Genomic DNA, 15,433 nt, shown 5'->3' on the forward strand with positions numbered 1-15,433 from the left:
GCAGTTTGAGACGTTTTTATTCCGAAGGTCATAGTCACTCAATGCTCACACACACCACCGCACATTTTGCCCTTCAATTGTTTCAATGCGAACACTTTAAATAGCCATTCGAATAAATAGTGATAACACAGGTGGACCGGTTACATTTCATCAGCTGACGAGTGTTGACCGAAAAAAAAAAAGAGTAAAAAAGAACAAGAACAAAGGAATAACAACGGTTCAACAAACTTAGCCGATCAGGTAGGTGGGATGGATATGGTTTTGCGATGAGGTATGAGGTAAGGGACACAATACAAAGCAAATGCAAACAAAACAATCACTCAACAACACTTCTCACAAGTAGGTCTGCGCTACGCTGCTTGCGCTATCCTAAACTGTACGCCGCATGGCGAGCTGAAGGTTACGCAGAAGCTCGAAGCAAAAAACTGGTGGATATGTAAGAAAATATAGGGAACAGAGAAGGTCACCCTTTCTGTTCAGTTTAATCACTTTTGTATGTTTATTCAAGAAAAGACAGAACGCTAGTTATTAGGTTTTCTGAGCATTGAAAAGCAAACAATAGAAAAACAAGCGCAGTTGCTAGAACAGTCACAGAGATAAGAGAAAGCAAATGATGCATAAAAATTATCTCTTGAGCTGAATCAAATTTTATCAATTTGTTTATCTGTTCGATCTGTCCCTCGTCTGCTTCCACTACATCCTTGATGCAGATAAAGGTACAGCTACATCGTGAGACCACTGCTTCCACTTCATAAGCATATGAAAGCTTTCCAATGCAAATGTTATGTACGCTCAACTTTCCTGTAATTATGGCATAATGTCAAAATTTATGTCTTAATTAGCATAAGCAGTGGTATCTACACAATGCCACAAATGCTGTATCGCAGTCCCATTCACAGCTTCCACAGCTGGAGATAAGACTGAAGTAAGCAGATTGGGTTATGGCACACATTTTCCTCACGCTTGTGGTGTGACAGCAAGCAAAGCACAACTATTGTGATGCGTACCCTCATGTTGGCCGAATGTGATGTCGGGAGCAAAGAACGACACCGCCCAAAATTATTTGTTAAGAGGCGGTGAAATGCCACGCTCTCAAAACAAATTAAAACAAATGGCAACAAACACGCATTTGAAACAAGTTTTTAGCATTCAAGCTCCTTTGCAACTGCAAGCAGGCAAATTGGCAGCCTCTGTCCTGAGGGTGGGTAGGTTTCTAATCAAACACATTACAAACAGGGCAAAGAAAGAACAAAGCAATCAACACGTGGAAGGGCGCAAATTAATGCCAAAAAGTAATACGGCCACACGCTCGCAAGATACACAAATGCACATATGCGCACTGGGGATAGAGGAAAGAAAAGAAAGAGGTACATCAGCGAGAAACACCACACACAACAGTTCACGGGCAAGCAGGCACGCGCACTAATGTCTTTCCATCATTTGTCGTAGTCTTGCAGCGCCAGCTTCGGTCGTTGCCCGTCATATTGCGACAGACATGCTGTGGAATCCGAGAGCGCACAACACGCGACGGACACCTGTCAAACCAACCATGAGTCCAAAGCCAATGGCCAACTGTTCCAGGGACAGGCCGGCTCGCCAACGCCAGACGACCACACAGACACTGCACTGCACAGTTCAAGACGAATGCGTCACATGAGTCCCTCGAAGCAAACCGCCATTGGTCATTCTTTCCATCACCTGGTTTGTCCTTTGTCGTCTTTGTTTCTCATGTTGCATAGCGTTCATAGATACATAAGCACATACTTGGAAGATTTTATAGAAGGAAAAAAAGGGAAAGAGTCAGCGAGGGGGCGATTGCAAATATGTCCGTCGGCAACGGAAAATCACGTCACCAACCCACTGCACTGTCAATGGTTATCTGCGCAATATATCCTGTACATGATATTTCTTCGGAGTACAGTGTCGAAGAGACAGAATTGCCACAAGCAAGTGAACACACGCAAACCAATGCGTGTAAGAGTTTCACACATACTCATCTATGATGACGATGACGATGATCACGACGGCAATGTCGCTGAGAGACACGAAATGCACATGCGCGCACACTCTCTTCTTGCACAAGCAGTTTATATATATTTATATATATATATATAGCATACGCTCAACAGAACATGAAACGACACAAAATAGTACAAAACGAAGCCACAAACAAAACATGCATTGCTTGGTCCTCACTGGCTTTGCAAATTAAGAATTCAGGAAAATGTCGTCCACGAAAAGATGAAAGCCCGAACCACACGGACCGTTACGCACACGTCGGGCTACGCTTCCGCATCACCTTGAATGTCTCGAGGTCCCCATGTGTCTGACGAATTAAAAAACAAGTGCACCAGTGTGCACTCTCTGCACACTGCACCACAAGACTGGAGCAAATGTGCACTCCCATAAAAAAAAGCTGTAAACTGCGAATATGTGATCCAGAGATGTGCAGCTAAGTCAGCTGTTGCATCTGCCTCAACCAGACAGGTGAACAAAACAGCAGCAGCTGTTCAAGCTCCTCTTTACCCAAATCCATACACCTATGATGGGCGCACAGTAACAGGCATGAAGAATGGTATGTGGTAGACTCATTGCATGCATATCACTCATGTGCCTTCAGCACAGAACTTCAGAGCTTGTCGTTTCATGAATTTTCAGCGCTCAAGGGGAAACAGAAAAGCCAAGAAAAAAAAGACAACAGGACATGGAGGACAGAGCGTATTCCGTGTCCTGTTGTCTGTTCTCTCTGTTTTCTTGTTTCCCCTTGAGCCCTGGAAATGCATGAAACGTCAAAATTCCAACTAGCCCAGCTCTCTGCCATAATTTCAGAGCGTGTCCTCTCTGTCTTCTTTTAAGTCTGTTGTAGTTCTTGCGCTGTAGTTTGAAATATGAATTACCAATGCGCCCAGCTTCTTTAGGTTCTACGTGCGTGACTCGCGTGACAAGCCCAAAGCAATTATGATGCACATGGTGATACGGACATAGTCAGACGTGTACGTGACGATTTGCGTGGTTTGGACCTAAACGTCAACCTAGTTCCGCTGTACCACAAGCAGAGACCACTCTCTGAAACTTCCTAAAACGAGTGCTGAATACTCTTCACTTCACAGTCTATGCAGTGCCATCTGCCGAACTTTGCCAGAGAAAACTGTTGTAAAGCATACAGTGCTGTTGCATTTCTCGATCACCGAGATATCTGGTTCACCGTGAAAAATCCTTCTGTGACGTGCTCAAGCAGACTAAGTCACATTTCAAAGTTGCAAACTGGCATTAACAATTAGAAGAGGCCGACGCGCTCAATCGCTTTCCCCAGCAGCAAAAGAATGAGACGTTTCTCGGGAGTTGGTACAATAACCTGCCAAGACGAAACGTGCTTCTTTGGTGCAATTCAAGAACTGTTACACTTGGACGACTCGCGAGTGTGAGCATTGCAGAATTGAATTTCATCGAAATGATAAGATCTACAGAAAGAAAAAGTGTCAATGTCTTATGTGCAACGACAACGTGCCAATACAAAATAATAAAACAACTTAGGGGAAGAATTCTAGTTATGAAGAGACTTTTTTCATTACCGGATCATCTACGGTGCAACTAAATTATCCAGCAAATCTTTTAACTGAACTCCGTGAACCAGTTACAATGATAACTGCAATGTCTGCAAGTCATAAAGAGGGCATAAGTCCACTTGCTGACCATCAGGCTTGAGCATGCAAATGCAAAACCTGGGTGCCCTTGAACAGAATTATACCTTCCAGTCAAATGCAACTAGCATTAGTAACGGTAACGGTATATCCTCTGAGCAACTAGCTCAGAGGAAATAACGGAATTTTTACGTCTGGTTGGTGCACCTACGACTGAAGTGCTTGTCTGCTGCCATGCCAGAACATACAGAGATCAGCTTACAATATTCAGTTCAACACCACTTCCACCACACTGCGGTTTTACAGTAAAGCAGAGAAAAGCTTTAATGATGCTTGCATGTTTCACAACCACAACAGTCTTTTTGGTTTGCCTTTTTCCTTGCCCGATAGAGGTAGATCATTGACTGACATTGTTGGAGGCCTGCCTCACATTTTGCTATGATTACGGAATGATACTGACACTTATTTCAAAGGTCTACACATAAAGAAATGTTTCACTCACATAAACAAACAAAAATGGAAACCTCACTCATACAAACAGCAACAAATTGCGGCAACAACAGTGGGGACATCACAGTGAATAAGTGAAGGTTTGCACAACAGAACGCCAAATAAGACACTACAAAGCAGGATGGACTGCCCTGTAACTCCCATTTCTGGCATCTCGTAACACCTAGGCAAACAAATCCAAAGGCCAGCACCAAACTAGTGGCAAGAAGCAAAACTTAAGGACACTTCTTGCAAATAAGAGTCAGAGGCTTTACAAGAACAGCACAGTTGTTTACACATGCAGTCTTCGGCAAAAGAGACAAAGCAACTGCATGCTAGACTGCAGCTCTCCTCAGAAACATCAAGGCAGCTTTTTGTTGCATCCGCGCTGCTAGAACCCCACAGCATCATTTTCGTTGTTATGTTTTGCGATGCTGAAATGAGGTGACGAGATAGTAGGAAACTTGGTGTGCACCCCGTGTGAATTAAAAATGCGACGAGGGTGAACCACGCAGTATAGGTCACCCAAAGAATGGAGTCACAACTACGTGTACACCGAGGCAAATGCAAGCAAATGTACGAAGAACACACAAATGCACATCAGCATTTCGACAGAGGTTGTATGCGTTCAACACCCGTAGGTTCTAACGCAAACATGTCTCGAGCTGTCCAAGTGCCCATTTTGTGGGTGCTCCATGTATTTGTATGCATTCACTTCAGTGTACATGCATTCGATGCAAGTCAATGCTCTTGTGTGTCCTTCACTGTGTGGCTCATTCTCGAAGTGCTGTTTGCTCATAAGTACTTGTTTTATCCTCCAACATTTTTCAGCGCCAGAAGTTTGATTTAATGACTGACTCACAGGGTTTAGCATCCCAAACCAATGCTGGGGCTAACAGACACACCATAGTGGAAAGTACATGAGCATTTTTGCATACTGCCACCATCAGAATGTGGCGCTACACTGGTCGGGAATCAAACCCACGACTTCATAGCCACTAAGCCACAGCATGGTGGGTAAAGCCAGGAGCTTTGCAGGTGCAACACAGTACAGCCACGACTCGGCAACACTAGTACTCTCAGTGGCTTTGTTTCTTTTGACGAAGGCTGCAGGCTCTGTTGCTGAACTGTAAAAGCCAAGCATACATTGCTGGAACTCGTAATTTGAGGTACACACATCATTTTCCGCCAAGTGCCAATACAAACTGATTTACTAATAACTAGGGCACTGCTGTACGCTTTCTAGTGAATCTGATGACGCTCAAAGGATAATGAAAAGATACAGTAGAGGCGATAATGCCAGTCAGATGAGAAGCGCATCTAAATTTCCGAGAACGGATACACAAGATGTGCCCCTTGTCACAGCCCGATAGTGCATCGAAGTTTTTTTTCATCACAGTCATCTGTATCTATATTAAACTGTCTTTACTTGTCTTAAGTGGTCCGAGCGAATGCTTAACTGTATTAAAATACATAATTACACGGTGCCTGGCACACTGGTCAACAGTTCAGTTTCATTGCCACTGCTGGCGCGATGACCTCGCCACGCTACCTTGCCTACTAACAGTGGTTGTGCAGTTGCAATGCATGGTCCGTACAAGCAGAACGGTTTCCTTCAAACAAATCTGTTTTCCGTGCACTTTCTATCCCTCACCACACGACAGAAACTAGAAAAACACCATTCACGCTTGTTGCATCACACTAACATCAGTGTAGAAAAACGAAAAACGCATAAACGAGAGTGGTTTATAAGTCAAAGCAGGGCTTTGAAATGCGAAAAGACACGCGATATGTATCTACAAGAGTCAGGCTCGAGACATCGCACAATTTCGATGGGTCGGTCTAGTCAACCAGCCGACAACCGAGCCAATCTGACCAGCCCAACAGGGCTCCCAATGAGAACGGAACACTCGATGCTTTTCGGGAGGAGCGTGAGATCCTTGAAAAAAAAAAAAATATGTGATGCGCAAAACTTGAGAAGGCATCGTCGTCACATGGAAGCTCCGGTCCGTCTTTGGCATAGCTCAGTGTGAGGTAGGCAACTGCGGCAGCTCCACAGAAGGCATCATCGTTCCGTTCGTTCAGGAGTCGTGCCGAGCGACTCGCGTGCGACGTTTTCAAAACGAGAGACAATAAGGGGCGTCAAGCCGTACGGCAGATACACTACTATGGCTGTCATGTGGCCAAACAGCCACTGAAGAATCGAGCACCGATAGCTTTCGGGAAATGACGAGGACACAAAGCCTTCGTAGCCGTTGCAGTGGGGCTAGCAAAGTGGGACTGTTCATTAGGCACGCCACTAAAGGACTGCGTTAACCCTTTACGTGCCAAGGACGAGCTTTAATCAAACAAATTATCCAAATGGGTTTGATGGAAATCCTAAAGGTAAAGAAAGTTTCACGCGAGTTAAAACCGCTGTCTGCAGGACTGTGGCAGTACGCCCTGCAAGAAAGAACCCAAATTCAAGCCAATCGAAAAAGCCAACTTGGAAGTTGATGGAAAACTCATTTCGGACAGGGGACGATAAACCTTACTTTGCTGATTTATGTTGAATTTACTTGAATGAGTTGCCAATAAGTTTTGGACTTGCTTCTACGCGCTAGCCTTCTGGCTAGCTGAGATGTTAGAGCAACTGCTTCGGGAAGGCAGAGTACCTGGGTCAGATACACAGACCTAGACAACTTTTTTAACTGCCGAGTTAAATTTTAAAGGAAACTGAAGTAGGCCCCTTTGTAGCATACTGCTCCAATCAGCAGGACGGTGAAGTTTCCCTGCGTAAGTCTTGTCAGAGAATGTTTTGCACAAACTGCCCAAGACGAGCCTAATTTGTCTGTGCAAACAACAGCTACCCCGGAATGCCGTTATCAAGGCGTGCTCGTCTGAAATGTTGTTTTTGTACATGGTACCAAGGTACTCATAGCATGTGATAGATGGTCCTTGTTTTCTTTTTTCTTTGCCCTTTTCACACGTAAGTTGCAAAGCTGGTACCCTCATTTCATGTATACTACTTGTAATGTGCAATAAATTTTCTATTCCAGGCTGTAATTAATGAAAACATCATTTTCACAACTTTTTCTCTTTTCTTTTTTCACACATTTTGAGCTGCAGCTAGTGGGTTATACAATCACTGACAACAGCACACCAACAAACAGGATCAAGAAATAAGGCAGAACTTATAACGGAGTCAGTTTGTGTAACCTGCACCAGAAGTTGGTAAAGGGTATAGAACAAAAACTCCTCGTTGAATAAAACTATAGAGTCTAGGGATACAAAACTTGCAGCTAAAGGCACAGTATGCTGCGAGATACAATGCTGACCTATGGCTATTCAGGTTGTTGTTCAGGCCTACTTGTTAGCTAAGAAAAAAAAAAAAAGGAAGTAGCGGCTTTCCCGATTCAACACAAGGCACTTAAATGCATGGCAAGAAGCCCACAAGAACCTGTGCCATAAACAAAGCATTCTAAGAAGACTCAGGGTATCGTAACACATTTAGATAATAGCACACGAAAAGGAGAAGTGTGGAAAAGCAAAGCAGTGGCGGTCATGGCAGAATCAACAAGCACCTAACAAGGGGAACAAGGCAGTCAAAATCGGACTGCACAACGTGACGTTACAATGTAACAACTGACCAAGAATACAGGATCGGGAAATGAAGAATAGTCGTTTTCATTGGAGATCTACTTGAAGAACTATTACACAATGTTTCAAATGGTGTGTTTTACTTTCCTCAAAGGACTACACAGTACTTTGTGCCATAAAGAATAGTCGTTTTCATTGGAGATCTACTTGAAGAACTATTACACAATGTTTCAAATGGTCTGTTTTACTTTCCTCAAAGGACTACACAGTACTTTGTGCCATAACAAGCCAGCCCTCAAGTTTGCCTTCCAGACACCTGCGAGGCAGTGTTGGTTAATTAGCGAGAAAGTTGCTAAATTGAATAAGTTCTTAGGTAACCTTAACGACAACTTTGCATTTTGTTTGGAGTTTTAGTGATTTTTCTGGTGACTATCTTACTGATTTAAACAGTCGCTAAACTGATCTGGTAAAATTCCTCAGACTTCTAAGTTTTTAACGCTTCGCCCCAATTTTATCCCAAGAGCCTCCATTTGCGCCTCCATTTGTTCCTAGTTTTAAAGACACACCGAAGAGCTTATAGGAGAGCCACCTGGGTCATCAAATCTGCTTTTCTTGGCGAAGCACAATCTTGAGATCTGATAACGTTTTAGAAAATCGGGGGTTCTTTTCCCTTATCGCATTTCAAATGCTGACTCGGCCCCTAGTGAACGTGACCTAGAGCTACAGTCCAAGAACTAATATAGAAGACATGCAGGAACAATCGAAACGTAAAGAGACAGAATTACAAGCAATCAATCATTATCATCATTCAGCGACTTGTTGCTAAAGATGGAGTGTTTTGGGCTATGACCTAGCGATACTGTTAAACAAAGAAAGAAGTTACCAACCCTGCTGTGAACGTCGACAGACCTCTATGCCTTCAGCCAAAATATATACTGCACATACAGCATGCATATGTAACCGGAGACATTTACAGACTATCACGAAGTAAGATGCTTAGAAACGGTGCAAGCTGTACGATATGTTGATTCGCTGCTAGAGAGATCATCCGAAGAGATTCCGAGAGACAAAGGCCTCTTGACAGTTGGGCATATGCGGAAGGGACAAGAGGAAAGAAAACTTTGAAAGCAGGCCTTCACTAAAGAGATGAATGGAGCAATCCACCCTCAGACCGACGATTTCTCACAGGACAAAAGACGTGGCAGTAACGTTGCTTTGTAGTCATCTGCGAGTGGAACTTGCGCTGCTATGTCAAACAACTGCTTTAGGACATTCAAGGGGATTACGTTCATTTCTCTCCAATTGTTTTCCTTGACCGAGTGGCTGATTTCTGCAAGAATGGCAAGCGTGTGCGTGTGACGATTCAGAGGCTTAAAGCAACTTAATGTTGGAGAGCTTAAAAACAGAATGCTGTTTTTAACAACATGTAGGCTTTTCTTTATCAGACATGAATAAAAAGAAAGGAGGTGGGAAAAGGCTTAGCAAGAGAATCATACCAGACTGAGTTTTTTTTTTTGTACAGCCCCACCAAATATGCTTTTTTTCATTTTTTCTTTAGAGCAAGTCTCTAATCTGCATATTTTCTTAATAACTTATGTTTTGCTTGGATTGTATAATACAACACTTAACACTGTTACATGCCTGGTTCGCCAAAAGAAAAAAAGGTTGCATTGATCTGTGGCCCTTGCCAACGGAGAAGCGAGCCACTGCCGAGGCCGGGGAAGCATAGACTGCCTGTTGGCAACAAAATAAAACGTGAAAAGCAGCAGTACTGGGAGGATTGCTCTGCGGACATGACGATTGATTTGTATCTCTAAACGGGAACTGTCATTCACTGAACATTGCACTGGCTTCCATCAATATGAAGCAATATTTTTTCATCTGCACCAGTGTCTTACTGCACACTGTAGTTGGTAAGTTGGTATCAGCCCCTTTAAACATGGTGGCAAATTTTTATGGTCAATGGTTTCAGAGAGAAAAAACAAAGGCGAGTATACAAAGCTCTATGGGTGATGCCACAAGAAGCTATATTTAGACTTCCAATTCTGTGAGACTTATCTTCAGAGATTAGCCTGTTTCCCATTGCTGTTTTTTTTTTTTTTCTTGAATCAGTGATAACCAGCGAAAAACCTCAAAGAATGGTTTAGACTAGAAAAAAAGGCCAAATCAAAGACAACTATCAGGATGACATAATCAGGGTCCTGAGGTAAAATATTAGATTACGGTTTTTATGCCTGAAAGCTGAAACCCAGCTATGAAGGACTCGCTAAATTGGGGGCTTTGGATTAAGTCTGACCATCTGGGGTTCTTAAACATGCATACAAAGCTTGGTACGGTACACGAGCGGTCTTGCATTCTGCTTTCATCGAAATGCTATTGGTAATCGAACCCACGACCTTGCAGCCAACAGCAAAGTGCTGTAGCCGCCGAGACGTCGCAACGAGTAGTAGCTCCTGCACGACATTGGGCACCAAGTGTTTCTAGAAGACGACATTTTGTACACGATGTCCATAAAAATACTATGTTTCCAGCAATGAATCACTCCTCGCTGAACCAGAACAACAGCCTGTTTTGCCAACGACAGCATTCTGAATATTGTCTTTCAGTGTTCTTTGTCTTTGCTGACAAAGAACACTGATCTTGATATCGCCCCCCCCTCCCATCAGTGTGCAAAAAAAAAAAAAAGAGAGGAAGGATTAACTGCTGACGAGTAACGGAACGGAACATTTTTTTGTGAGCAATCGGCAATGCCAGACAACAAAACACCGGGCAAAGGATAGTGCAAAATATTTGTGCGTAACTGCATGGCCCACCCAAATGAAAGCGCTGACTAGTATTTCAACTGCTACATCAGCCCCACTGCACAGTTTTTCGTAACAGCGTTTTGCTTCTCTTTTTATCAGTAAGTAGATACGCAATATTCAAATGAATGGCGCGCCGCGTTGTCGTAATTTTTTTTTTTCATTTCTTTTTTTTGGCAATGCGCACGCACTTGATTCTACTTGCACAGTATTAACGAAGGATACATTGCGAAACAATGAATAAAGAAACGGAGAAAAGTGGAAAAGATATGGTGCAAATGAAAGAAAATATACGAACGATAAACGGAACTGTAACAACCGCAAGGCACAAAGAGTTGTTGTCTAGGGACATGAACAAGAATGTCAAAACTACGACGTCACGCAGTGACTTAACTGCGTGCTTCCGCTTTTCTAGCAAGTATAGTGCGTTTGAAAAAGGGACGTTGTCACCAAATACTTTCAGAAACAAAAGAGGCCTCTGCAATCATGAAACACAGCTATAGGTCCAACCAAAAAAAAAAAAAAGACAAGAAAAAAACAACAGAAGAGGAGGGTGCGTGCCGCATCTGGAATATTGCGGAGACGGACACGAGACTATATACAAGCGGCCGCAAACTCTTCTTCGATTTTGACAACACGGAACAGAACTGGCTCGTCGTGTGGCCAAAAAGACATCAAACCACAAAACAGATATGGAAAAAAAAAAAAGAGGGACTTATCGTTACACGCGATTGCAAACGACGACGCGTATTCGTTGTCCCTCGACATGCACCCGTCACCGGCAGTTTCTGGCGAGAGACAAGGTCAAGGGGAAAAAAAAGAAAAAGCAGATTCCATAGCTGTTGGCAAATGCTTGAGCTCTTTCAAATTTAAACAACCAAAAATGGTGGGCGTCGACCGGGGTTGACAACTTCAGTCCTCTTACTGCCACGTACGGCACAAGGCAAAATGGCCTTGTGCCATTTGCGACGTCTTTCGGTGAGGCCACTACTAGGTGCAACCCGGTGATGCATAGTAGAGTAGAGAGTAGACAACTTAATCTGGCAGACGTCTTAGTCGGTTATAGGTGAGACCATGGCAAATGGCTCCAAGAAGCCTACAAAGGATCCCACATGCTCTCGAAGTCTTGCGGCACATTGTGTGGGAGTACAATTGTTCCACTGCCACCTGCAACCTTCCAAGGACTTTGCTCCGGCAGAACTACCCGTCATGAAGATCGAACGCGAACAACATGACAAAATTTAAAAAGAAAGAAAGAAAAAGAAACGCACCTACTGTGGCTCTGACATTGCCTCCCCGTTGTGTCGGCCACCAACTATACACAATGCCACTGTGGAACAGTGAATTCAACGCGGAACATGTAAAAATGAGCAACAGAGGAATGAACGAGTGATAAGAGCGCCCACAGTTCTATGTGGGCGCGCGCGCACACACACACAAAAAGATCATCATGTTTATGTACTATGTTTGATCTAGGCTTAGGGTAAAATGCATGCACGCTGCGGCACTACCTTCTTCATTCGGACTCACGAGACAGAGGAGCTTTTGCCGCAGTTTCGCATCCACAAACAAGCAAGACGACCGCACTGGCAATCAGCCACTCTGCGGCTAACATGTCGAGTAATTGGTTTGGCTAGCAACTAAACGCGGTGGGTTAAAAACATCTGCGGTAGTGCAAGTAGCCTACAGCACATCGGTGGCATGTCGTCCTGTGCGCAAAACAAAAAATACGGGAAACACAATGAATGTACACATCTGGAGCGTGATACAACGTAAACGCAACCTGCATGGGGTACAACCTATTTCAAGCAACATACAGTACGACAAACAACAAACTCAGCATAGAAGAGACGCGCACTGTAGGCACGAAACAACGAACAACAAAAAAAGAGAGAGAGAGGACATCTCTCTGCAATACTGCTATTGTGTGAATCAACTAAAACATCAAAATGATAAGAACTCTTAAAAACAAAGACCAGTGTCTCTCGCCAGGCCTGCCACGTTTCTTGTTTTTTTGTTTTTCGTTTGTTTTTCAGCCCCTGATAGCAACAGTTCCGAGAGAGGCATCTCGTTAAGAACGAAGGTGGTTTGGCATCACGTCTTTCACTAAGTTCACGAGTAGTAAAACCACTCCACAGACACTCGTCTGCTTTGGGACAACGTAAAAAATATTCTCTGTCAAGGACAAAAAGGTTGACGCGGAAGGGATACCTTCTTCAGGATGCCCAGTGGAAAAAAAAGAAAGGCATCTGCGCACAAAACAGACCGGGACTTGCTCCAATTTCAGAGAGCGTATCTGCACATGCGTCAGGCAAAGGAGGGGGCGGGGAGACGAAGCAGGAAGGGAAAAGCAGCTCCTTTAAATAATGGACGAGGAGTGCTTTTGATATCGTTGCCACTGCTCCAGAAAAAAAAAAAAAAGAACCCTGCGTCGGCAGTTGTAGCCAGTACGCCGAGAGCCATCAAACTGGCACTGTGAGCTTGACTGAGAGGCGATGCCAGAGCCCTCGGCCAACGTGCCCGGTGGAGGCATTTGGCTGCCCGCGCCGCACTGCCTCGACTGGTGGTGTGCCCCACCGGCCCCTTCTCAGCCAAACCGCTCCTTGACTAGATACATGAGCTTCTTCTTGCCCTTGTAGGCTGCCTTCATGTTGTCGACGAGCTGCGCAAACTGTACGTGCCCGTCCTGGGCCAGCAGGAACGTCTCGCGCGCCTTGCCCAGGAACTCGATGAAGTCGCCGTAGTGGCGCGGAGAGATGTGGGCCAGGCGCGAGTGGGTCGTGTTGACGTATGCCGCGATGGCCGCGTCCAGCAGGGGGCGCAGCGGGGGCTTGTCCAGGGAGAGGGCGCGCACGCAACGCCGCTTGGCATCCAGCGGCGCCGTCCCCATACTGCCCGGTGCCGCCATCGAGCACCGGCGCAGGATGTCCGACAGCACCGTGGCGCACTGGACGTGCTTGACCAGCAATGGCACGAGCCCCGCGAGCTCGGAGCGGCCGAGCGAATGGGCAAGCGCGCACGCCCAGTGGATGTCGTTGATGGCCGGGTGGGCGTCCTGGTTGTACGCGAGCTGCACGCCGCGCGTCGCCAGCACGGCCAACTTGTAGGCTCGGTGGGCGTAGCCGCGGTGTTCCATGTACCGAGCCACGGTGAACAGCTGCGAGGAAGTCATGACCCCGGAGCCTGCGGCGTCTACGACGATCTGGTGCGCCGTCTCGAAGGCGTACGCGTCTCCCTCGCACAGGGTAAGGGCGTTGAGGGCGCAGTTTGGGGGGTCCTTGGAGGCGCACTGCAGTGCCAGGGTGCGGGCGCACGACGACAGCTCCTCCTGCTGGCTGAAGTCCAGTCCGAGCCGAAGAATGGTGGCATGGGACATAATGGTTGTGGCCACTGGACCTGGGCACAAGGGGAAGAAAAAAGAAAAGGCAGCCCAACATCTTTACAATTTTTTTCCTCAATGAAGAACTGGAATTTGGGTCAGTTGGTATAGATTTATCATGGTGTATTAGGCACCAACAAGAACACAAGAGAAAACAGACAATGGCAACGTTTTCCGTCTTCTTTGTTGTTCTTGTTGGTGCCTATTATACCACAGTGAATTTTTCTTGTTGCTAAACATTGTTTTTGGGTTCAGAGAGACATACAAAGGAAGGGACACACACACACGGTGCTTTGTGTGTGTATTCTTTATTTGCAGGTCTCCTTTTGAGCCCAAAAACAATGTTTAGCATACCGAACCTACTTGTCCAAGACGAAGTACTACTGAGTAGGGGTGTGCAAATACTGAATATTTGATTTCGAAACGAATATAGAATCGAATCAAGCAAAAAAAGCCGAATGCCGCATGAGATATTGAATATAAGAAAAATTTTTCCCTAAATTTAATGCTTACAAGTTCTGGGCAAGAAAATACAGCGCTTCACATGCTCTGGAGTCTCCTAGCATTCCACAAGAAGAATGTAGCAGGTTATCAGTAAAATCATCATCATCATAAGCCTATATTTATGTCCACTGCAGGACGAAGGCCTCTCCCTGCGATCTCCCATTACCACTGTCTTGCGCTAGCTGATTCCAACTTGCGTCTGCGAATTTCTTAACTTCTTCACTCCACCTAGTATCAGTAACATAGATACATCGAAATCAAGACACACAGTATGGTCTACTCTTATCAAAACACAAAATTAGTGTGCTGGCACTGATTACAGCTCAGTTGTAATATATAAAGGTCTGGAAAATACATTTTTATCAATAGAATTTCTGTTGAATAGAATCAAGAGATTTTTTTCCACTGAAACAATGAATTAGTGACGTTCTGTAGTACTGAATACCAACAGGTTCTCAATTTAATAGTGGACATGTGTTTTGCAGCAGTCTTTTATTGATTGCATAGAAAGCTTTGCTTTCCTGTTTTTCTCCAAAATGCAGAAGAGCTATGCCAACTTTACGACAGGTGGGTTATCGTAAGGCCAATCTCAACGGACAAAAGGACTGCGCATCAAGTGACTCGATCGCCACTTTGCACGTAGCTGGCGCCGACCATTTGTTCGGCGTGATTCGTCACCTGTCAAAGAATCTGAAATCTGGAGGGTCGCAAGTTTGCAACGCTCGCTGCAACATTGTACCAACAGAGGTGGCCCCGGCCAACGCTGTGTGTGCGATCCCCATATTGGGCAGCTGACGAGGAGTGCTAGCAGTGACAGCCTGCTACTGTGTCAGCTGGGGCAGCCCATCTGCAGCGCCCTAGGCACTCCTCTTGCACCGAAAACGAAGTGAAATGCTCGCTTGGGCGGTATCAAGCATGAGGGGCTCTGCGGCGCATGCGACATGTAGTACATTCAAGCCTCACATTCAAGACCTGTCTCCCATGCATACATGGAGGTAGTTGCATATCAATGTGTCTATTGAAAAACAGTGTTAGATTGA

The 15,433-nt window shown here is 45.0% G+C and overlaps 1 protein-coding gene across 2 annotated transcripts in view; it reads right to left on the reverse strand.

Annotated features, from left to right (window-relative positions):
- Window positions 1-15,433, reverse strand: part of LOC119433909 (zinc finger SWIM domain-containing protein 5-like) — a 63,309-nt gene continuing 47,876 nt past the window's right edge. The window contains exon 17 of one of the 2 annotated variants that reach the window (XM_049659193.1): window positions 1-13,900. In XM_049659193.1, the coding sequence (XP_049515150.1) occupies window positions 13,098-13,900 (803 nt within the window). In that variant the 3' untranslated portion in view covers window positions 1-13,097. Of the gene's footprint in view, window positions 13,907-15,433 lie in introns of both variants that reach the window. The other variant, XM_037701192.2, reaches the window with a different exon arrangement.

The sequence above is a fragment of the Dermacentor silvarum genome, chromosome 11 (assembly GCF_013339745.2).
Source record: "Dermacentor silvarum isolate Dsil-2018 chromosome 11, BIME_Dsil_1.4, whole genome shotgun sequence".
In the NCBI taxonomy this organism is placed as follows: Eukaryota; Metazoa; Arthropoda; class Arachnida; order Ixodida; family Ixodidae; genus Dermacentor; species Dermacentor silvarum.